This window comes from Rana temporaria, assembly GCF_905171775.1.
Source record: "Rana temporaria chromosome 9 unlocalized genomic scaffold, aRanTem1.1 chr9y, whole genome shotgun sequence".
Lineage (NCBI taxonomy): Eukaryota > Metazoa > Chordata > Amphibia > Anura > Ranidae > Rana > Rana temporaria.
The window spans coordinates 94,974-119,231 of record NW_024404483.1 but is presented as its reverse complement, the minus strand read 5'-3'; the positions used below and the strand labels follow the sequence as shown (position 1 = coordinate 119,231).

The 24,258-nt window shown below is 53.9% G+C and overlaps 2 protein-coding genes across 2 annotated transcripts; both read left to right on the top strand.

The window, feature by feature from the left end:
- Positions 1-1,750: 1,750 nt before the first annotated feature.
- LOC120921949 (calpain-1 catalytic subunit-like) lies at positions 1,751-17,157 on the top strand (the record flags this gene model as incomplete). The annotated part of the gene is given in 8 exon segments (XM_040334460.1): positions 1,751-1,834; positions 2,764-2,849; positions 4,886-4,960; positions 9,007-9,146; positions 9,310-9,473; positions 9,579-9,593; positions 12,958-13,160; positions 17,002-17,157. Coding segments are annotated over 8 exon segments (777 nt in total), but the record flags the coding sequence as incomplete, so codon positions are not given.
- Positions 7,699-8,990, top strand: LOC120921950. Its single transcript, XM_040334461.1, has 2 exons — positions 7,699-8,440; positions 8,772-8,990. The coding sequence occupies exons 1-2, from the start codon at positions 7,705-7,707 to the stop codon at positions 8,939-8,941; spliced, it is 906 nt and encodes a 301-aa protein (XP_040190395.1). The 5' UTR covers positions 7,699-7,704; the 3' UTR covers positions 8,942-8,990.
- Positions 17,158-24,258: the final 7,101 nt, after the last annotated feature.

Below are 24,258 nucleotides of genomic sequence, written 5' to 3'. Positions count from 1 at the left end.
GAGGTATATATCATACACTACAGAGATTTATAGAGGTATATATCATACACTACAGAGATATATAGAGAGTATATATCATACACTACAGAGATTATAGAGGTATATACTATACACTACAGAGATATATAGAGGTATATATCATACTACAGAGATATATAGAGGTATATATTCATACTACAGAGATATATAGAGGTATATACTATACACTACAGAGATATATAGAGGTATATATCATACACTACAGAGATATATAGAGGTATATATCATACTACAGAGATATATAGAGGTATATATCATACTACAGAGATATATAGAGGTATATACTATACACTACAGAGATATATAGAGGTATATATCATACACTACAGAGATATATAGAGGTATATATCATACACTACAGAGATATATAGAGGTATATATCATACACTACAGAGATATATAGAGGTATATATCATACTACAGAGATATATAGAGGTATATATCATACTACAGAGATATATAGAGGTATATACTATACACTACAGAGATATATAGAGGTATATATCATACTACAGAGATATATAGAGGTATATATCATACTACGGACATATATAGAGGTATATATCATACTACAGAGATATATAGAGGTATATATCATACTACAGAGATATATAGAGGTATATATCATACTACAGAGATATATAGAGGTATATATCATACTACAGAGATATATAGAGGTATATACTATACACTACAGAGATATATAGAGGTATATATCATACTACAGAGATATATAGAGGTATATATCATACTACAGAGATATATAGAGGTATATATCATACTACAGAGATATATAGAGGTATATATCATACTACAGAGATATATAGAGGTATATATCATACTACAGAGATATATAGAGGTATATACTATACACTACAGAGATATATAGAGGTATATATCATACTACAGAGATATATAGAGGTATATATCATACTACAGAGATATATAGAGGTATATATCATACACTACAGAGATATATAGAGGTATATATCACACTACAGAGATATATAGAGGTATATATCATACTACAGAGATATATAGAGGTATATATCACACTACAGAGATATATAGAGGTATATATCATACTACAGAGATATATAGAGGTATATATCATACTACAGAGATATATAGAGGTATATATCATACTACAGAGATATATAGAGGTATATATCATACTACAGAGATATATAGAGGTATATATCACACTACAGAGATATATAGAGGTATATATCATACACTACAGAAATATATAGAGGTATATATCACACTACGGAGATATATAGAGGTATATACTATATACTACAGAGATATATAGAGGTATATATCATACTACAGAGATATATAGAGGTATATATCATACTACAGAGATATATAGAGGTATATATCATACTACAGAGATATATAGAGGTATATATCATACACTACAGAGATATATAGAGGTATATATCATACTACAGAGATATATAGAGGTATATATCATACTACGGACATATATAGAGGTATATATCACACTACAGAGATATATAGAGGTATATATCATACTACAGAGATATATAGAGGTATATATCATACACTACAGAGATATATAGAGGTATATATCACACTACAGAGATATATAGAGGTATATATCATACTACGGACATATATAGAGGTATATATCATACTACGGAGATATATAGAGGTATATAATATTATCTTTCTCTCTGGGAAGGTGTCGGGACACGGAAAGGTCGGAGAGGTGAAGGAGGACGGACTGGTCTTGGGTCACGCCTACTCCATCCTGGGAGCGAAGGAGGTGAGCGTCCGGAAGTCCGGGGGGGAAGTCGGGGTCTCTAGAGGTGAAGTGTCGGTTCCTCTCCTGGGGGGGGGGGAAGTCCGGGGGGGAGTCGGGGTCTCTAGAGGTGAAGTGTCGGTTCCTCTCCTGGGGGGGGGGGGAAGTCCGGGGGGAAGTCGGGGTCTCTAGAGGTGAAGGGTCGGTTCCTCTCCTGGGGGGGGGGGAAGTCCGGGGGGAAGTCGGGGTCTCTAGAGGTGAAGGGTTAGTTCCTCTCCTGGGGGGGGGGGAAGTCCGGGGGGGAAGTCGGGGTCTCTAGAGGTGAAGTGTCGGTTCCTCTCCTGGGGGGGGGGGAAGTCCGGGGTGGAAGTCCGGGGGGAAGTCGGGGTCTCTAGAGGTGAAGGGTCGGTTCCTCTCCTGGGGGGGGCGCTCATAGTTCCTCTCCTGGGGGGGGGGGAAGTCCGGGGTGGAAGTCCGGGGGGAAGTCGGGGTCTCTAGAGGTGAAGGGTCGGTTCCTCTCCTGGGGGGTGGGGAAGTCCGGGGGGAAGTCGGGGTCTCTAGAGGTGAAGGGTCGGTTCCTCTCCTGGGGGGGGGGGGGGGGGGAAGTCCGGGGGGGGGAAGTCGGGGTCTCTAGAGGTGAAGGGTCGGTTCCTCTCCGGGGGGGGGGGGGAAGTCCGGGGGGGGGAAGTCCGGGTCTCTAGAGGTGAAGGGTCGGTTCCTCTCCTGGGGGGGGGGGGGAAGTCGGGTCTCTAGAGGTGAAGGGTCGGTTCCTCTCCTGGGGGGGGGGGGGAAGTCCGGGTCTCTAGAGGTGAAGGGTCGGTTCCTCTCCTGGGGGGGGCGCTCATCAATATAGATCGATACAGCCAGACTCTCCACTCTGATTTGGTCATCATGGTTCCGGGGAGGTCCGCCATCTTGGTCCAGTCATTGTCCACTATTTCTTCTCCCTCCAGGTCAAGAAGGACTCCGGAGACGTCACCCTTATCCGGCTGAGGAACCCCTGGGGATTCACCGAATATAACGGCCCCTGGAGCGATAAGTATGAAGACCACTGGGGGTCCCTCCCATCAGAGGACGCAATGGAGATCTTTGCCAGCACCGCGAGGATCGACAAGGTGGCGTCCAAACTGATTTTTATTGCCTGGTCACAAAGCAGTGCAACGTTTCGGAGGAACGCAGGGCCCCTTTGTCATGCCTGATGAAGGGGCCCTGCGTGATTCGGAAACGTTGCACTTCAGTTTGGACGCTACCTTGTCGATCCTCGCTGTGCTGGCAAAGATCTCCATCGTGACTTTCTGAACCAGTTCCCAGCTGGTTGTGACTTCAGCACCCAAATCTTTGAGAGCTTCTCCGGGAACGGGTGTTATGGGAATATGGAGTATTACTTCCATCATTGGAAGCCATTACCCAGTGGCGTACTAAGTGGGGGGCGGGCCGCCTCGGGTGCCACACACTGGGGGGGGGTGTGGGGCCAGCCCCACCCCCTCCGCGACTGAAAGGAAACAGCGCCACCGCGCGGTGACAGATCACACATGGAGAGCCAAAGGTAGTGGCTTTGCAGGGGGAGGTGGGGGGGTGCGAGCCGCCCCCAAGCGCCAGTCGGCACACCCGGGACCGATGCAACGATCCCCTTTCTCTCCGTGGTCGCAGCTCTGATCAGTCTCGGCAGCGGCTGTCACAGCCGAGCCGAGTGAAGCCGCCTCCCCCACCTTTATGTCTACACAGGGCCGTGCATGCAGGAGGAGGGGGAGGCGGCTTCACTCAGCTCGGCTGTGACAGCTGCTGCCATGTGTGTTCTGAGGTACATTATGGGTCTGATGGGGGGGGTCTGCACTGTAGCGGGGCTCTGTACTGTAGGGGGGTCTGTATTGTAGGGCGATCTGTACTGTAGGGGGGTCTGTATTGTAGGGGGGTCTGTACTGTAGGGGGGGGTCTGTATTGTAGGGGGGTCAGTACTGTAGGGGGGGGGTCTGTACTGTAGGGGGGTTTGTTTTGTAGCTGGGGTCTGCGCTGTAGAGGGGGTCTGTGTAACATGCAGGGGGTCCAGAGCTGTTGGGAGGGGCTGCGTAATGTAAAGGGGTCCAGAGGTACAAGGGCTGTGTAATGTAAAGGGGTCCAGAGGTACAAGGGCTGTGTAATGTAAAGGGGTCCAGAGGTGCAGGGTGTAGTGTAATGTAAAGGGGTCCAGAGGTACAAGGGCTGTGTAATATAAAGGGGTCCAGAGGTTCAGGGTAATGTAAAGGGGTCCAGAGGTACAAGGGCTGTGTAATGTAAAGGGGTCCAGAGGTACAAGGGCTGTGTAATGTAAAGGGGTCCAGAGGTACAGGGGCTGTGTAATGTAAAGGGGTCCAGAGGTACAAGGGCTGTGTAATGTAAAGGGGTCCAGAGGTACAGGGGCTGTGTAATGTAAAGGGGTCCAGAGGTGCAGGGTGTAGTGTAATGTAAAGGGGTCCAGAGGTACAAGGGCTGTGTAATATAAAGGGGTCCAGAGGTTCAGGGTAATGTAAAGGGGTCCAGAGGTACAAGGGCTGTGTAATGTAAAGGGGTCCAGAGGTGCAGGGTGTAGTGTAATGTAAAGGGGTCCAGAGGTCCAGGGTAATGTAAAGGGGTCCAAAGGTACAAGGGCTGTGTAATATAAAGGGGTCCCGGGTAATGTAAAGGGGTCCAGAGGTACAAGGGCTGTGTAATGTAAAGGGGTCCAGAGGTCCAGGGTAATGTAAAGGGGTCCAGAGGGGGTACACAGTAGTGACAATAAGATATTGAAGAATGCAGAGGTATGCCAGGGGCACAGTGGGGTGTTTTTACATTTTAAGATGGGGGGGTGCCAGATATAGGGTTCGCCCCTGCTCTAGGTATGCCCCTGCCATTACCACCCCCCCTGTTACCGTAGAGACAGCTGTTCTCATTGGCCAGACATAAGTCCTGTGTGACTTTATTTATCAATGTTAATCAATTTACAATAAATAAAAGAACATTAAAAGCTTATAATTGGACTCTCGGCGTTGGGAAATGTTTAATTAAGCGGCACCGACAGTTTTTGTTTCAGACGAGAGTAACCCTGAGATGTGGTTCCAGGTCCCCGGAATGGAAGTCGGTATCAGAAGAAGATCAGAAGAAGCTCAACCTCAAGAAGGAAGACGGAGAGTTCTGGTAATCGGAGGAATTCTCTTCCTTCATTTTCCTGCCTCTCTGGGGACCCCTTATTACACCTTCCTCCTCTACACCGGGCCCCAAGATGAAGGGGCCCCACAGACTGGGGTCATTATATAGTTAGTCAGTGGTGGTGTCCCCGTGTCCCTCATTCTATGCTCCTCCTTCCTTCATGTTGGAGTCAGTGGTGGTGTCCCCGTGTCCCTCATTCTATGCTCCTCCCTCCTTCATGTTGGGGTCAGTGGTGGTGTCCCGGTGTCCCCCATTCTATGCTCCTCCCTCCTTCATGTTGGGGTCAGTGGTGGTGTCCCGGTGTCCCCCATTCTATGCTCCTCCTTCCTTCATGTTGGGGTCAGTGGTGGTGTCCCCGCGTCCCTCATTCTATGCTCCTCCCTCCTTCATGTTGGGGTCAGTGGTGGTGTCCCCGTGTCCCTCATTCTATGCTCCTCCCTCCTTCATGTTGGGGTCAGTAGTGGTGTCCCCGTGTCCCTCATTCTATGCTCCTCCCTCCTTCATGTTGGGGTCAGTGGTGGTGTCCCCGTGTCCCTCATTCTATGCTCCTCCCTCCTTCATGTTGGGGTCAGTGGTGGTGTCCCCGTGTCCCTCATTCTATGCTCCTCCCTCCTTCATGTTGGGGTCAGTGGTGGTGTCCCTGTGTCCCCGTGTCCCTCATTCTATGCTCCTCCCTCCTTCATGTTGGGGTCAGTGGTGGTGTCCCCGTGTCCCCCATTCTATGCTCCTCCCTCCATGTTGGGGTCAGTGGTGGTGTCCCCGTGTCCCCCATTCTATGCTCCTCCCTCCTTCATGTTGGGGTCAGTGGTGGTGTCCCCATGTCCCTCATTCTTTGCTCCTCCCTCCTTCATGTTGGGGTCAGTGGTGGTGTCCCCGTGTCCCTCATTTTATGCTCCTTCCTCCTTCATGTTGGGGTCAGTGGTGGTGTCCCCGTGTCCCTCATTTTATGCTCCTCCCTCCTTCATGTATGGGTCAGTGGTGGTGTCCCCGTGTCCCTCATTCTATGCTCCTCCCTCCTTCATGTTGGGGTCAGTGGTGGTGTCCCCGTGTCCCCCATTCTATGCTCCTCCCTCCTTCATGTTGGGGTCAGTGGTGGTGTCCCCGTGTCCCCCATTCTATGCTCCTCCCTCCTTCATGTTGGGGTCAGTGGTGGTGTCCCCGTGTCCCCCATTCTATGCTCCTCCCTCCTTCATGTTGGGGTCAGTGGTGGTGTCCCCGTGTCCCTCATTCTATGCTCCTCCCTCCTTCATGTTGGGGTCAGTGGTGGTGTCCCTGTGTCCCCGTGTCCCCCATTCTATGCTCCTCCCTCCTTCATGTTGGGGTCAGTGGTCGTGTCCCCGTGTCCCCCATTCTATGCTCCTCCCTCCTTCATGTTGGGGTCAGTGGTGGTGTCCCCGTGTCCCTCATTCTACGCTCCTCCCTCCTTCATGTTGGGGTCAGTGGTGGTGTCCCTGTTTCCCTCATTCTATGCTCCTCCCTCCTTCATGTTGGGGTCAGTGGTGGTGTCCCCGTGTCCCTCATTCTATGCTCCTCCCTCCTTCATGTTGGGGTCAGTGGTGGTGTCCCCGTGTCCCTCATTCTACGCTCCTCCCTCCTTCATGTTGGGGTCAGTGGTGGTGTCCCTGTTTCCCTCATTCTATGCTCCTCCCTCCTTCATGTTGGGGTCAGTGGTGGTGTCCCCGTGTCCCTCATTCTATGCTCCTCCCTCCTTCATGTTGGGGTCAGTAGTGGTGTCCCCATGTCCCCGTGTCCCTCATTTTATGCTCCTCCCTCCTTCATGTTGGGGTCAGTGGTGGTGTCCCTGTGTCCCCCATTCTATGCTCCTCCCTCCTTCATGTTGGGGTCAGTAGTGGTGTCCCCGTGTCCCTCATTCTATGCTCCTCCCTCCTTCATGTTGGGGTCAGTGGTGGTGTCCCCGTGTCCCTCATTCTATGCTCCTCCCTCCTTCATGTTGGGGTCAGTGGTGGTGTCCCCGTGTCCCCCATTCTATGCTCCTCCCTCCTTCATGTAGGGATCAGTGGTGGTGTCCCCGTGTCCCTCATTCTAAGCTCCTCCCTCCTTCCTGTTGGGGTCAGTGGTGGTGTCCCCGTGTCCCTCATTCTATGCTCCTCCCTCCTTCATGTAGGGATCAGTGGTGGTGTCCCTCATTCTATGCTCCTCCCTCCTTCATGTAGGGATCAGTGGTGGTGTCCCCGTGTCCCTCATTCTAAGCTCCTCCCTCCTTCATGTTGGGGTCAGTGGTGGTGTCCCTGTGTCCCCCATTCTATGCTCCTCCCTCCTTCATGTTGGGGTCAGTGGTGGTGTCCCCGTGTCCCTCATTCTATGCTCCTCCTTCCTTCATGTTGGGGTCAGTGGTCGTGTCCCCGTGTCCCCCATTCTATGCTCCTCCCTCCATGTTGGGGTCAGTGGTCGTGTCCCCGTGTCCCCCATTCTATGCTCCTCCCTCCTTCATGTAGGGGTCAGTGGTGGTGTCCCCGTGTCCCCCATTCTATGCTACTCCCTCCTTCATGTTGGGGTCAGTGGTCGTGTCCCCGTGTCCCCCATTCTATGCTCCTCCCTCCATGTTGGGGTCAGTGGTCGTGTCCCCGTGTCCCCCATTCTATGCTCCTCCCTCCTTCATGTAGGGGTCAGTGGTGGTGTCCCCGTGTCCCCCATTCTATGCTACTCCCTCCTTCATGTTGGGGTCAGTGGTCGTGTCCCCGTGTCCCCCATTCTATGCTCCTCCCTCCTTCATGTTGGGGTCATTGGTGGTGTCCCCGTGTCCCTCATTCTACGCTCCTCCCTCCTTCATGTTGGGGTCAGTGGTGGTGTCCCCGTGTCCCTCATTCTATGCTCCTCCCTCCTTCATGTTGGGGTCAGTGGTGGTGTCCCCGTGTCCCTCATTCTATGCTCCTCCCTCCTTCATGTTGGGGTCAGTGGTGGTGTCCCTCATTCTATGCTCCTCCTTCCTTCATGTTGGGGTCAGTGGTGGTGTCCCCGTGTCCCTCATTCTATGCTCCTCCCTCCTTCATGTTGGGGTCAGTGGTGGTGTCCCCGTGTCCCTCATTCTATGCTACTCCCTCCTTCATGTTGGGGTCAGTGGTCGTGTCCCCGTGTCCCCCATTCTATGCTCCTCCTTCATGTTGGGGTCAGTGGTGGTGTCCCCGTGTCCCCCATTCTATGCTCCTCCCTCCTTCATGTTGGGGTCAGTGGTGGTGTCCCCGTGTCCCTCATTCTATGCTCCTCCCTCCTTCATGTTGGGGTCAGTGGTGGTGTCCCCGTGTCCCTCATTCTATGCTACTCCCTCCTTCATGTTGGGGTCAGTGGTCGTGTCCCCCATTCTATGCTCCTCCCTCCTTCATGTTGGGGTCAGTGGTGGTGTCCCCGTGTCCCCCATTCTATGCTCCTCCCTCCTTCATGTTGGGGTCAGTGGTGGTGTCCCCGTGTCCCTCATTCTATGCTCCTCCCTCCTTCATGTTGGGGTCAGTGGTGGTGTCCCCGTGTCCCTCATTCTATGCTCCTCCCTCCTTCATGTTGGGGTCAGTGGTGGTGTCCCCGTGTCCCTCATTCTATGCTCCTCCCTCCTTCATGTTGGGGTCAGTGGTGGTGTCCCCGTGTCCCTCATTCTATGCTCCTCCCTCCTTCATGTTGGGGTCAGTGGTGGTGTCCCCGTGTCCCACATTCTATGCTCCTCCCTCCTTCATGTTGGGGTCAGTGGTGGTGTCCCTGTGTCCCTCATTTTATGCTCCTCCCTCCATGTTGGGGTCAGTGGTGGTGTCCCTCATTTTATGCTCCTCCTTCCTTCATGTTGGGGTCAGTGGTGGTGTCCCCGTGTCCCTCATTCTATGCTCCTCCCTCCTTCCTGTAGGGGTCAGTGGTGGTGTCCCTGTGTCCCCGTGTCCCTCATTCTATGCTCCTCCCTCCTTCATGTTGGGGTCAGTGGTGGTGCCCCCGTGTCCCTCATTCTATGCTCCTCCCTCCTTCCTGTAGGGGTCAGTGGTGGTGTCCCTGTGTCCCCGTGTCCCTCATTCTATGCTCCTCCCTCCTTCCTGTAGGATGCTGTGTGAGGATTTCTGCTCGTTGTTCTCCTGGATGGTCATTTGTCACACCAACCTGGACTCACCTGATTGTGACGTCACTCACCTGCGTGGTCGCTGGCAGCGTGGAGTCAATGCTGGAGGGGGGCGCAGACTGAGTGAGTCCATAGAAACATCAACCCCCCCCACACAAAGCTATAATACCCCCCCCCGGGTATAAATGTTCCCCGGCATGGTCAGGCCATACTCCAGCATAAACTGACCAGGACCAGCCAGGGCCAAGATCACCATTACAGCAGATATGTTTATATCATCTTTCAGGAACATTCTTCAACAATCCCCAATTCCGGCTCCGTGTGGGCGGGTCTTCAGACAAAGAGGCGGGGCATACAAATAAACAGGGTGAGCGTTGGAGGGTTTTGTTGGAGTTGATGCAGACTGACAGCGGAGCTGAGAAGCTGCATATTGCATGCCACCTGTACCAGGTAGGGACCGCTGCCGGCTCTTCCGGGTCTCTTCCGGCCGATCCTCCCGTATTGTGTGAGATGTGGAGGCCGACACTGACACCAAATCTTCTTCTTCATCAACAGGTACCCCAAGATCTGGTAAGAAATGATGAGGACCCAACTGCCCACCTCGTCTCTCTGCCTTCCTGTGCCGCCCATTACACGCCCTCCTCCCCCACCAGCCCGCTATGCCACAATTCATAATTCCCCCAAACCACCACAACCCCCATCACTGCCCCTCAAACCTCCACCATCCCTCCATCCCAACCTCCATCACTGCCCCTCAAACCTCCACCATCCCTCCTTCCCAACCTCCGTCACTGCCCCTCAAACCTCCACCACCCCTTCTTCCCAACCTCCATCACTGCCCCCCAAATGTCCACCATCCCTCCTTCCCAACCTCCATCACTGCCCCTCAAATGTCCACCATCCCTCCTTCCCAACCTCCGTCACTGCCCCTCAAACCTCCACCACCCCTTCTTCCCAACCTCCATCACTGCCCCCCAAATGTCCACCATCCCTCCTTCCCAACCTCCGTCACTGCCCCTCAAACCTCCACCATCCCTCCTTCCCAACCCCCATCACTGCCCCTCAAACCTCCACCATCCCTCCTTCCCAACCCCCATCACTGCCCCTCAAACCTCCACCATCCCTCCTTCCCAACCTCCGTCACTGCCCCCCAAACCTCCACCATCCCTCCTTCCCAACCCCAATCACTGCCCCTCAAACCTTCACCATCCCTCCTTCCCAACCCCCGTCACTGCCCTCAAATGTCCACCATCCCTCCTTCCCAACCTCCATCACTGCCCCTCAAACCTCCACCATCCCTCCTTCCCAACCCCAATCACTGCCCCTCAAACCTCCACCATCCCTCCTTCCCAACCTCCATCACTGCCCCTCAAATGTCCACCATCCCTCCTTCCCAACCCCCATCACTGAACCTCAAACCTCCACCACCCCTCCTTCCCAACCCCCATCACTGAACCTCCAACCTCCACCACCACTCCTTCCCAACCCCCATCACTGAACCTCAAACCTCCACCACCCCTCCTTCCCAACCCCCATCACTGACCCTCAAACCTCCACCATCCCTCCATCCCAACCCCCGTCACTGCCCCTCAAACCTCCACCATCCCTCCTTCCCAACCCCCATCACTGCCCCTCAAACCTCCACCATCCCTCCTTCCCAACCCCCATCACTGCCCCTCAAACCTCCACCATCCCTTCTTCCCAACCTCCATCACTGCCCCCCAAATGTCCACCATCCCTCCTTCCCAACCCCAATCACTGCCCCTCAAACCTCCACCATCCCTCCATCCCAACCTCCATCACTGCCCCTCAAACCTCCACCATCCCTCCTTCCCAACCTCCGTCACTGCCCCTCAAACCTCCACCACCCCTTCTTCCCAACCTCCATCACTGCCCCCCAAATGTCCACCATCCCTCCTTCCCAACCTCCATCACTGCCCCCCAAATGTCCACCATCCCTCCTTCCCAACCTCCGTCACTGCCCCTCAAACCTCCACCACCCCTTCTTCCCAACCTCCATCACTGCCCCCCAAATGTCCACCATCCCTCCTTCCCAACCTCCGTCACTGCCCCTCAAACCTCCACCATCCCTCCTTCCCAACCCCAATCACTGCCCCTCAAACCTCCACCATCCCTCCTTCCCAACCCCCATCACTGCCCCTCAAACCTCCACCATCCCTCCTTCCCAACCTCCGTCACTGCCCACCAAACCTCCACCATCCCTCCTTCCCAACCCCAATCACTGCCCCTCAAACCTTCACCATCCCTCCTTCCCAACCCCCGTCACTGCCCCTCAAATGTCCACCATCCCTCCTTCCCAACCTCCATCACTGCCCCTCAAACCTCCACCATCCCTCCTTCCCAACCCCAATCACTGCCCCTCAAACCTCCACCATCCCTCCTTCCCAACCTCCATCACTGCCCCTCAAATGTCCACCATCCCTCCTTCCCAACCCCCATCACTGAACCTCAAACCTCCACCACCCCTCCTTCCCAACCCCCATCACTGAACCTCCAACCTCCACCACCACTCCTTCCCAACCCCCATCACTGAACCTCAAACCTCCACCACCCCTCCTTCCCAACCCCCATCACTGACCCTCAAACCTCCACCATCCCTCCATCCCAACCCCCGTCACTGCCCCTCAAACCTCCACCATCCCTCCTTCCCAACCCCCATCACTGCCCCTCAAACCTCCACCATCCCTCCTTCCCAACCCCCATCACTGCCCCTCAAACCTCCACCATCCCTTCTTCCCAACCTCCATCACTGCCCCCCAAATGTCCACCATCCCTCCTTCCCAACCTCCATCACTGAACCTCAAACCTCCACCACCCCTCCTTCCCAACCCCCATCACTGAACCTCAAACCTCCACCACCCCTCCTTCCCAACCCCCATCACTGACCCTCAAACCTCCACCATCCCTCCTTCCCAACCCCCATCACTGACCCTCAAACCTCCACCATCCCTCCTTCCCAACCTCCATCACTGCCCCTCAAACCTCCACCATCCCTCCTTCCCAACCCCAATCACTGCCCCTCAAACCTCCACCATCCCTCCTTCCCAACCTCCATCACTGCCCCTCAAACCTCCACCATCCCTCCATCCCAACCTCCATCACTGAACCTCAAACCTCCACCATCCCTCCTTCCCAACCTCCATCACTGACCCTCAAACCTCCACCATCCCTCCTTCCCAACCTCCATCACTGCCCCTCAAACCTCCACCATCCCTCCATCCCAACCTCCGTCACTGCCCATCAAACCTCCACCATCCCTCCTTCCCAACCCCAATCACTGCCCATGAAACCTCCACCATCCCTCCTTCCCAACCTCCATCACTGCCCCTCAAACCTCCACCATCCCTCCTTCCCAACCTCCATCACTGCCCCTCAAACCTCCACCATCCCTCCTTCCCAACCTCCATCACTGTCCCTCAAACCTCCACCATCCCTCCATCCCAACCTCCATCACTGCCCCTCAAACCTCCACCACCCCTCCTTCCCAACCCCCGTCACTGCCCCTCAAACCTCCACCATCCCTCCTTCCCAACCTCCATCACTGCCCATCAAACCTCCACCATCCCTCCTTCCCAACCTCCATCACTGCCCCTCAAACCTCCACCATCCCTCCTTCCCAACCTCCATCACTGCCCCCCAAACCTCCACCATCCCTCCTTCCCAACCTCCATCACTGCCCCTCAAACCTCCACCATCCCTCCTTCCCAACCCCCATCTAGAGACTACCCCCCCAACCATGCTCTCCAATCACTGTCTGCTGCCATTACCCCAGCCTAGAGACTGCACCCCCCCCAATCCATGCTCCCCAATCACTGTCTGCTGCCATTACCCCAGCCTAGAGACTGCACCCCCCCCCCCACCCAATCCTTGCTCCCCAATCACTGTCTGCCAAGTAACACAGATCCCTTTTTAGGTGCCTTCCCCAAAACTGGACCGCAAATTCTTCACCAGGAATCGCCCTGTGTGTGACACTGGAGAGCCAAAGAACAGCCGTGGGGTGACTATGCGGGCATGCCTGCCAGCCGGCGAGTATGTCATTGTGCCCTCCACCTTCGACGCCAATCAGGAGGGCAACTTCTACATCAGGGTGTGCTGCAAGAAAGAGGCTGGCGGCAGGTGAGGGAGCGGAGAAGGGTTCAGGGCTGGATGGGAAGGTGACATTTGTGGTATGATTGCTATTAGTCTCTTTCTGAAAAGGCAAGATGTGTGACAGGGGTCGCCTTGGGTGGGGGGTTGGATGTATCCACAGCCAGGAAGCACGATCTCACTGCTGCCACCAGTTGTGACGAACCCTCGTCCTCAAACAAAACTTGGTCCGCCGTCAATGCTTCCTCTGTCCAGAACCAGCACCTTCCAAAACTCTTTAGCCCCTCCCCCCCCAAGTCACCAGCCGTACTTCAGTGTAGGGTAAAAACAGCAGACTACTTTATTAAAGCACATGTTATACAGACCCCACTTCAAAACACTTCCCCCCACCCTTGGAAAACAGGGCGGGTTAAACTGTCCAATGACAATGGACACACAGGTCAGGTGGGTTCAAACTTCTCATCAGTAAACAGTCTTATCAGCAGGGGGCTGCTGGAGGAATCCCCCCTCCCTCTTTCCTCGCAGAAAACACACTTACACATCCCATAATAGTTGAGGCAGACACCACAATAGACAATAGAATACAGTCACACCCCAAACCATCACAGCAAATAGTCCACAACAGCATGAGACAACACACAATATATACAACATTGAGTGTGACTAGCACAGATCATAGTGGGGTTCTCTGTCCCCCTGTACCCCTATTAGAGACACAGGGGGATCTACAAATAAGAGGGTCGGGGAAGCTGGACAAGGAGCCTCCAGAGCTCTCCAAGCTAAGCTGAGCCGCACAACGTCCCCCACCCAAAGTGACTCCCGTCACAGCCCCCCACCCAAAGTGATCCCCGTCACAGGTACCTGTGGAGAAATACAGACAGTTCTTTCATGTGTAGCACTATTGTGACTGATCCTCAATAAATATTGATATTTAGCTAATCAATAACTACATTGGGAATGTCCAAGGCCCAATTATTGGCCATGAGGTCCCGGGTGTGATCTTCTAGGGGAGCGAATTTTGTCTTTGGATGTTCAGAATGATGGGCGCCAGTTGAGTCTTTTGTAGATTTAATGCACTGTCAGAGAGGTGCTCACCGAGGCCGAGATGCTGAGAGCGGTTCTCTCTTGCGACTAAGCGCACTCCACCCCTGGTGGTGGTACAGAGGGTGAAGGGCACAAAGAGGCTCGAGCCACCAGCATGCTGGGCAGGTGTTGCGTGAAGGTCACAGATGAGCTGGTACCTGTGCAGAAACTGGTACACACCAGGGCCCAACGGGGTAGATGAATAGCAGAGACCAAAAGCAGGCTAAGGGTGAAGCACAGGAGACTGGTAGTGAGGTCAGTGAGCAGGCTGAGGGTCAAGCATAGGAGACTGGTAGTGAGGTCAGTGAGCAGGCTGAGGGTCAAGCACGGGAGACTGGTAGTGAGGTCAGAGAGCAGGCTGAGGGTCAAGCACAGGAGACTGGTAGTGAGGTCAGTGAGCAGGCTGAGGGTCAAGCACGGGAGACTGGTAGCAAAGTCCGTAAGCAGGCTGAGGATCTGGTGGTGTCTCAATCTTAGTACTCAAGGCAGGACAGCATGGAAGGGTTCCCATGTTACTCCCATGCCACTCATCCGCCTCCATTGTCAGTTTCCATTAAGCCCAAGGAGAACATCCAGGCCGGCCATTCATTTGAAGGGTTCCTCCCAGTAGCAGCTACTCCAGATCCTTCAACCCAAAGTCCTAAGAGCAAAATCATTGTTACCATTATATAGCCTCTGGTGCTAAACCCAGGAGGAAAGACCATGGCCCAGATTCACAGCACGTTACGCCAACGTACAGCACGTTACGCCGGCGTAAGTGCCAATGTGCGCTGGCGTATGTGTGCCGCAGACCCACGAACCAACATGCGCCTAATAACAGGCTATGCCACGCCGGCGCAGCGTTGGGTGCACTGGCTTGCTGAATGCAACGCTTGCCTCGCCACGCTACGTTGGTGTGCCGTACGGTGTGTGCGCTATGGCGGCGTAGCGTGCGCCTTGCTCTCTGTGAATCTGGACCCATGTGTCTCCAAATTACGGCCCTCCAGTTGTTCAGGAACTACAATTTCCATCATGCCTAGTCATGTCTGTGAATTTCCGAGTTTTTCAATGCCTCATGGGACAAGTAGTTCCGCAACAGCTGGAGGGCCGTAGTTTTTGGAGATCCAAGGGCTAGACCATCAAATATCCATAATAAAAAAGTGTCATCTTCAGAACACCCTGCTGGGGGCGACTCACCAACAGACGTCTATAGACAAGGTGACTAAAGCTCTCTACATCCTACCAAGTCACCGAAATACAAAGAGAGTCTAGAAAAATGCATCATCTCTATAGAGGTACCCCACTCCCAACTAGGGGTGACCATTGTCCATTGGGCCCCCATGAGAACCTCTGTCCATCAGGGGCCCCCTCAACCTCTTCATTGGGTCTCATTGAGTACCTCTGTCCATCAGGGCCCCAAAACCTCTCCATTGAGTACATATGAGGCACCTCTGTCCATCACCTCCCCAACCTCTCCATTGGGTCCCTATGAGCACCTCAGTCCAAAAGGCCCCCACAACTTGTCAATCTGGTCCCTATGAGTACCTCTATCCATTAGGGTCCCCATGAGAATCGCTGTCCATTAGGGGCTCCTCAACCTCTCCATTAAGTCCCTATGAGGCACCTCTGTCCATCACATCCCCAACCTCTCCATTGAGTCCTTATAAACACCTCTGTCCACTCCGCCCTCCCATAAACTCTCTATTGGGTCCCCTCTGAGCACCTCTGTCCATCAGACCCCCCCAACCTCTTCATTGGGTCTCTATGAGCACCTCTGTCCATCAGACTCCCCCAACCTCTTCATTGGGTCTCTATGAGCACCTCTGTCCATCACCTCTCCAAACTCTTCATTGGGTCCCTGTTAGCACCTCTGTCCATCAGTCCCCCCAATCCCTTCATTGGGTCCCTATGAGCGCTTCTATCCAACAGCCCGCCCAACCTCTTCACTGGGCCCCCTGAGCACCTCTGTCCATCACCTCTCCAAACTCCCCATTGGGTCCCTATGAGCGCCTCAGTCCATAAGGCCCTCCCAACTTGTCAATCGGGTCCCTATGAGCACCTCTATCTATTAGGGCCCCCAAACCTCTCCATTGGGTTCATATGAACACCTTGGTTCATCAGACTCCCTCAACCTCTTCATTGGGTCTCTATGAGCACCTCTGTCCATCACCTCTCCAAACTCTCCATTGGGTCCCTATGAGCACCTCCGTCCAAAAGGTCCCCCCAACTTGTCAATCGAGTCCCTATGAGCACCTCTATCTATTAGGGCTTCCAAACCTCTCTATTGGGTCACTATGAACAGCTCCGTCCACCACCACCACCCCAAACTCTCTATTAAGTCCCCCCTGAGCACCTCTGTTCATCAAGCCCCCTCAACTTCTTTGTTGGGTCCTTATGAGCACCTCTGTCCATTAATGGCCCCCCAACCTCTTCACTGGGTCCCTATGAGCACCTGTGTTCATAAATCCCATCCCCACCCCAACCTTTTCATTGGGTCCCTATAAGCACCTTTATCCATAAGTCCCCCCCCCCCAATCTCTTCATTGGGTCCCTGTTAGCACCTCTGTCCATCAGTCCCCCCAATCCCTTCATTGGGTCCCCATGAGCGCTTCTATCCAACAGCCCGCCCAACCTCTTCACTGGGCCCCCTGAGCACCTATGTCCAACATTCATTTCTGATCCTTATAATTGCATGAAGTTGGTTTGGTCGGGGCCTTTGTTGTGTGGGCGGAGTCATTTCATTGTATTGTGTGTTTTAAGGCGGAGTCAATTCTTTGTATACACTGACTGCGATTTGTTTTTTTTTCAGTGCGATCTGAAGGTTCGGTGATGGAGGATAAGGGGCCACCTGGGCAAGAACAACTGTATGGGGGAGACGTGGAGACGCCGCGGACTCAAAGCACCGGGAGACCACTAACAATTGTGATCATTGTGACATCATCAAATAAAGTCCTCAGCTATACGATCCTCTCGTTATTGATCACTGAATTCCAATACATTGATTAGATTTCAGAACACTCCGTACTAGACTTTCCCAACTGTGGCCCTTCCTCCAGAGGTCACCAGGGGCTCCTTCAGCAATTTCTCACATTTAGCCACTAACCACCAATGTAAGGAGCATTACAGTTATCGGCCCCTGAAGCCCAATGGGGACCTCCAGAGTCACGGAGAGCTGACATCCTTCAGTGTAGAGCGGGTTACAAGGCATGGTGGGTGTAAGGCAAGATGAACAGGTGGGCGCCAGACACTTTTTGAATGCAAAGAGATTTATTGTTTCTTAAACAGACTTGTGGTAGAGAGTGTTGGGGCCAGGACACCCTTAGGTAGATGCAAGGACTCTCAGACTTCTATAGGTAGACAGCTATACAGTGGAAGGCCTCCAGCCGGACACAACTTCTGTATAGGTAGGACCGCCGTCTCCTATGGCAACAATCTTGTAGCTGTTACTAACGGTAAAGTATTCAACTATCTGCAACACAGACAATTCTCTTTACCCCAAACTCACTCACTGTGGGTCTTTACTCAACGAGCCCCCAGTCTCTCCCACAAGACTTCAGATCCAATAGTCACTGGATCCCCTGAGCTCTTTCACTGTAGCGTTCGGTATCTTCCTCAAGCGTCACCCCCGCTTCCCTGCTGGGTCCTTGGCTTGGTACTCACAAATTCTCCTCAAGCTTCACCCCTGCTGACACGTTACGTCCCTGGCTTGGCACTCCTCAAGCTTCACCCCTGCTGACACGTTGCGTCCCTGGCTTGGCACTCCTCAAGCTTCACCCCTGCTGACACGTTACGTCCCTGGCTTGGCACTCCTCAAGCTTCACCCCTGCTGACATGTTACGTCCCTGGCTTGGCACTCCTCAAGCTTCACCCCTGCTGACATGTTACGTCCCTGGCTTGGCACTCCTCAAGCTTCACCCTTGCTGACACGTTACGTCCCTGGCTTGGCAATCCTCAAGCTTCACCCTTGCTGACACGTTACGTCCCTGGCTTGGCACTCCTCAAGCTTTACCCTTGCTGACACGTTACGTCCCTGGCTTGGCACTCCTCAAGCTTCACTCCTGCTGACACGTTACGTCCCTGGCTTGGCACTCCTCAAGCTTCACTCCTGCTGACACGTTACGTCCCTGGCTTGGCACTCCTCAAGCTTCACCCCTGCTGACACGTTATGTCCCTGGCTTGGCACTCCTCAAGCTTCACCCCTGCTGACACGTTACGTCCCTGGCTTGGCACTCCTCAAGCTTCACCCTTGCTGACACGTTACGTCCCTGGCTTGGCACTCCTCAAGCTTCACCCCTGCTGACACGTTACGTCCCTGGCTTGGCACTCCTCAAGCTTCACCCCTGCTGACACGTTACGTCCCTGGCTTGGCACTCCTCAAGCTTCACTCCTGCTGACACGTTGCGTCCCTGGCTTGGCACTCCTCAAGCTTCACCCTTGCTGACACGTTACGTCCCTGGCTTGGCACTCCTCAAGCTTCACCCCTGCTGACACGTTGCGTCCCTGGCTTGGCACTCCTCAAGCTTCACCCTTGCTGACACGTTACGTCCCTGGCTTGGCACTCCTCAAGCTTCACCCCTGCTGACACGTTACGTCCCTGGCTTGGCACTCCTCAAGCTTCACCCCTGCTGACACGTTACGTCCCTGGCTTGGCACTCCTCAAGCTTCACTCCTGCTGACACGTTACGTCCCTGGCTTGGCACTCCTCAAGCTTCACCCCTGCTGACACGTTACGTCCCTGGCTTGGCACTCCTCAAGCTTCACTCCTGCTGACACGTTACGTCCCTGGCTTGGCACTCCTCAAGCTTCACCCCTGCTGACACGTTACGTCCCTGGCTTGGCACTCCTCAAGCTTTACTCCTGCTGACACGTTACGTCCCTGGATTGGCACTCCTCAAGCTTCACCCCTGCTGACACGTTATGTCCCTGGCTTGGCACTCCTCAAGCTTCACCCCTGCTGACACGTTACGTCCCTGGCTTGGCACTCCTCAAGCTTCACCCCTGCTGACACGTTACGTCCCTGGCTTGGCACTCCTCAAGCTTCACCCTTGCTGACATGTTACGTCCCTGGCTTGGCACTCCTCAAGCTTCACCCCTGCTGACACGTTACGTCCCTGGCTTGGCACTCCTCAAGCTTCACCCTTGCTGACATGTTACGTCCCTGGCTTGGCACTCCTCAAGCTTCACCCCTGCTGACACGTTGCGTCCCTGGCTTGGCACTCCTCAAGCTTCACCCCTGCTGACACGTTGCGTCCCTGGCTTGGCACTCCTCAAGCTTCACCCCTGCTGACACGTTACGTCCCTGGCTTGGCACTCCTCAAGCTTCACCCCTGCTGACACGTTGCGTCCCTGGCTTGGCACTCCTCAAGCTTCACCCCTGCTGACACGTTACGTCCCTGGCTTGGCACTCCTCAAGCTTCACCCCTGCTGACATGTTACGTCCCTGGCTTGGCACTCCTCAAGCTTCACCCCTGCTGACACGTTGCGTCCCTGGCTTGGCACTCCTCAAGCTTCACCCCTGCTGACACGTTACGTCCCTGGCTTGGCACTCCTCAAGCTTCACCCCTGCTGACACGTTGCGTCCCTGGCTTGGCACTCCTCAAGCTTCACCCCTGCTGACACGTTACGTCCCTGGCTTGGCACTCCACAAGCTTCACCCCTGCTGACACGTTGCGTCCCTGGCTTGGCACTCCTCAAGCTTCACCCTTGCTGACACGTTACGTCCCTGGCTTGGCACTCCTCAAGCTTCACCCCTGCTGACACGTTGCGTCCCTGGCTTGGCACTCCTCAAGCTTCACCCCTGCTGACACGTTGCGTCCCTGGCTTGGCACTCCTCAAGCTTCACCCCTGCTGACACGTTGCGTCCCTGGCTTGGCACTCCTCAAGCTTCACCCCTGCTGACACGTTGCGTCCCTGGCTTGGCACTCCTCAAGCTTCACCCCTGCTGACACGTTGCGTCCCTGGCTTGGCACTCCTCAAGCTTCACCCCTGCTGACACGTTGCGTCCCTGGCTTGGCACTCCTCAAGCTTCACCCCTGCTGACACGTTACGTCCCTGGCTTGGCATTCCACAAGCTTCACCCCTGCTGACACGTTGCGTCCCTGGCTTGGCACTCCACAAGCGTCACCTCTGCTGTCCCGCTGGGTCCCTGACTTGGCACTTTCTGAAGCTTTCCACGTCTTCACCGGCCCCGGCTGGTGAGAAGTCTGCTCTGGTACTGGCCTCGGCTTACTCACAATGGTCTCCGGTAACAAGGTGAATGGTCCCTTTGTGGTGCCAGCTTCTCCTTTACCTCTGACCATGACTGGTTCCCCGGTCAGTGGAAACGTTACTTCTGGTTGGACTACAAGCCCGCAGTCCCAACCCTGAACTACCTCTGGATAGGCCCTCAGACAGCCTAGGAGCCAGATGTCCCCGGGATAGGCCTTAGGTTTCTGGTCTAGCAGCCCGGGCCAATACGACACACGTCCACCCAGACAGCTGTCCAGGTGGCACAGAAACCTGATCACCTGACTCCACCCAAATATATAGGCTCTCCCAGCAGTCCAAGGGACCCAAGAAAATCCCTGCCCATTGGCTGAGACACCCCATCCATTCATGATCTGTCCTTACAATGCCCTCATCTTATCTAATGCCACCAGATACCCGGCCACCTGGCGACAGAAAAGAGAAGTGCGGCAATTCCAGAATTAGGGTGGAATCAATTGACCTCCTAACAATCGGCCAAGGCAACGACCACTGGGAAATACATTTATTAGCAACCCCTTAATGAAGCCACACCGGACCCCCTAAACCGAAACCCCTAATCCTTATCCTAACCCTAACCCCTAATCATAACCCTAACCCCTAATTCTAGCCCTAAACCCTAACCCGAAACCCTTAACCCTAACCCATAACCCAAACCCTAACCATAAACCCTATACATAGCCCTACCCCTTATTCCTAACCCTAACCCCTAATTCTAGCCCTAAACCCTAACCCCTAACCGTAACCCTAAACCCTAACCATAACCCTAACCTAACCCCTAACCATAACCCGAAACCCTAACCCTAGACCATAACCCTTAAGCCTAACCCCTAATCCTAACCCTAACTCTAACCCTAAACCATAACCCTAACCATAACCCTAACCTAACCCCTAACCCTAAACTAACTCCTAACCCTAAACCATAACCCTTAACCCTAAACATACCCCTAACCCTAAACCCTAACCCTTATTCCTAACCCCTAACCCTAAACCCTAACCCTTATTCCTAACCCCAAATCCCTAACTTCAACCCTTATCCCTAACCCCTGACCTAAACCCTACCCCTAACCCTAACTCTCACCCCCCCCCCTGCTGTGTGTGAATCCAGCCTTAGCAATTATAATTTGAGGTTCCCAGAAACCAGGAGAGGGATTTCATGGCTTCCTCCATGTTGGGCGGGTCGGGGTGGGCGGGGTCTATACAGAGGAGAGTCTGGAAGTCCTGACAATTGTTGTTGCTCATGAAGAGGCTTTTCCAGTCTGTCCGGTTCTCGGAGGATCATCGGGTTCCACCCTCATCGGAGGATGGGAGGAGTGTGAACGATAAAGGGGAGCTCCGGCCCAATCAGAGACAGCTGAGAAATCCCCCCTAGGAGTTGTGTCACATGACTGTACCTGGAGCCCCCCCTCTAATCTCTATAAAGCTCTGATTGTAAGAGATACAATTTATAATTCAGGAAATGTAAATTGTTACCAACATAACGTACAACCTGACAGCAGGGGGCGCTCTCTCATATGACCTGACAGCAGAGGGCGCTCTCTCATATGACCTGACAGCAGGGGGCGCTCTCTCATATGACCTGACAGCAGGGGGCGCTCTCTCTTATGACCTGACAGCAGAGGGCGCTCTCTCATATGATCTGACAGCAGAGGGCGCTCTCTCATATGAACTGACAGCAGGGGGCGCTCTCTCATATGACCTGACAGCAGGGGGCGCTCTCTCATATGACCTGACAGCAGGGGGCGCTCTCTTATATGACCTGACAGCAGGGGGCGCTCTCTCATATGACCTGACAGCAGGGGGCGCTCTCTCATATGACCTGACAGCAGAGGGCGCTCTCTCATATGACCTGACAGCAGAGGGCGCTCTCTCATATGACCTGACAGCAGAGGGCGCTCTCTCATATGACCTGACAGCAGGGGGCGCTCTCTCATATGACCTGACAGCAGAGGGCGCTCTCTCATATGACCAGACAGCAGAGGGCGCTCTCTCATATGACCTGACAGCAGAGGGCGCTCTCTCATAGGACCTGACAGCAGAGGGCGCTCTCTCATATGACCTGACAGCAGAGGGCGCTCTCTCATATGACCTGACAGCAGAGGGCGCTCTCTCATATGACCTGACAGCAGGGGGCGCTCTCGTATGACCTGACAGCAGGGGGCGCTCTCTCATATGATCTGACAGCAGAGGGCGCTCTCTCATTTGAACTGACAGCAGATGGCGCTCTCATATGACCTGACAGCAGAGGGCACTCTCTCATATGAACTGACAGCAGGGGGCGCTCTCATATGAACTGACAGCAGGGGGCGCTCTCATATGGCCTGACAGCAGAGGGCGCTCTCTCATATGACCTGACAGCAGAGGGCGCTCTCTCATATGACCTGACAGCAGGGGGGTGCTCTCTCATATAACCTGACACCAGAGGGCGCTCTCTCATATGAACTGACAGCAGGGGGCGCTCTCTCATATGACCTGACACCAGAGGGTGCTCTCTCATATGAACTGACACCAGAGGGCGCTCTCTCATATGACCTGACAGCAGGGGGCGCTCTCTCATATGACCTGACAGCAGAGGGTGCTCTCTCATATGAACTGACACCAGAGGGTGCTCTCTCATATAACCTGACACCAGAGGGCGCTCTCTCATATGACCTGACAGCAGAGGGCGCTCTCATATGAACTGACAGCAGATGGCGCTCTCATATGACCTGACAGCAGAGGGTGCTCTCTCATATGACCAGACAGCAGAGGGCGCTCTCTCATTTGACCTGACAGCAGAGGGCGCTCTCTCATATGAACTGACAGCAAGGGGCGCTCTCATATGACCTGACAGCAGAGGGCGCTCTCTCATATGAACTGACAGCAGAGGGCGCTCTCTCATATGAACTGACAGCAGAGGGCGCTCTCTCATATGACCTGACAGCAGAGGGCGCTCTCTCATATGAACTGACAGCAGAGGGCGCTTTCATACAACCTGACAGCAGGGGGCGCTCTCATAGGACCTGACAGCAGAGGGCGCTCTCATAGGACCTGACAGCAGAGGGCGCTCTCATAGGACCTGACAGCAGAGGGCGTTCTCTCATATAACCTGACAGCAGAGGGCGCTCTCATATGACCTGACAGCAGGGGGTGCTCTCTCATATGACCTGACAGCAGAGGGCGCTCTCTCATATGACCTGACAGCAGAGGGCGCTCTCATATGACCTGACAGCAGGGGGCTCTCTCATATGACCTGACAGCAGAGGGCGCTCTCTCATATAACCTGACAGCAGAGGGCTCTCTCATATGAACTGACAGCAGAGGGCGCTCTCATATGACCTGACAGCAGGGGGCGCTCTCTCATATGACCTGACAGCAGGGGGCGCTCTCTCATATGACCTGACAGCAGAGGGCTCTCTCATATGACCTGACAGCAGGGGGCGCTCTCTCATATGACCTGACAGCAGGGGGCGCTCTCTCATATGACCTGACAGCAGAGGGCGCTCTCTCATATGAACTGACAGCAGGGGGCGCTCTCTCATATGAACTGACAGCAGAGGGCGCTCTCTCATATGACCTGACAGCAGAGGGCGCTCTCATATGAACTGACAGCAGGGGGCGCTCTCTCATATGACCTGACAGCAGAGGGCGCTCTCTCATATGACCTGACAGCAGAGGGCGCTCTCATATGAACTGACAGCAGAGGGCGCTCTCTCATATGACCTGACAGCAGAGGGCGCTCTCTTATATGAACTGACAGCAGGGGGCGCTCTCTCATATGACCTGACAGCAGAGGGCGCTCTCATATGACCTGACAGCAGGGGGCGCTCTCATATGACCTGAC

Coding starts and splice junctions, on each gene's coding strand:
- LOC120921950 (XM_040334461.1), top strand. CDS start 7,705: ATGTTGGGGTCATTGGTGGTGTCCCCGTGTCCCTCATTCTACGCTCCT. Junction 8,441..8,771: donor CCTTCATGTTGGGGTCAGTG/GTGGTGTCCCCG, acceptor TTGGGGTCAGTG/GTGGTGTCCCCGTGTCCCTC.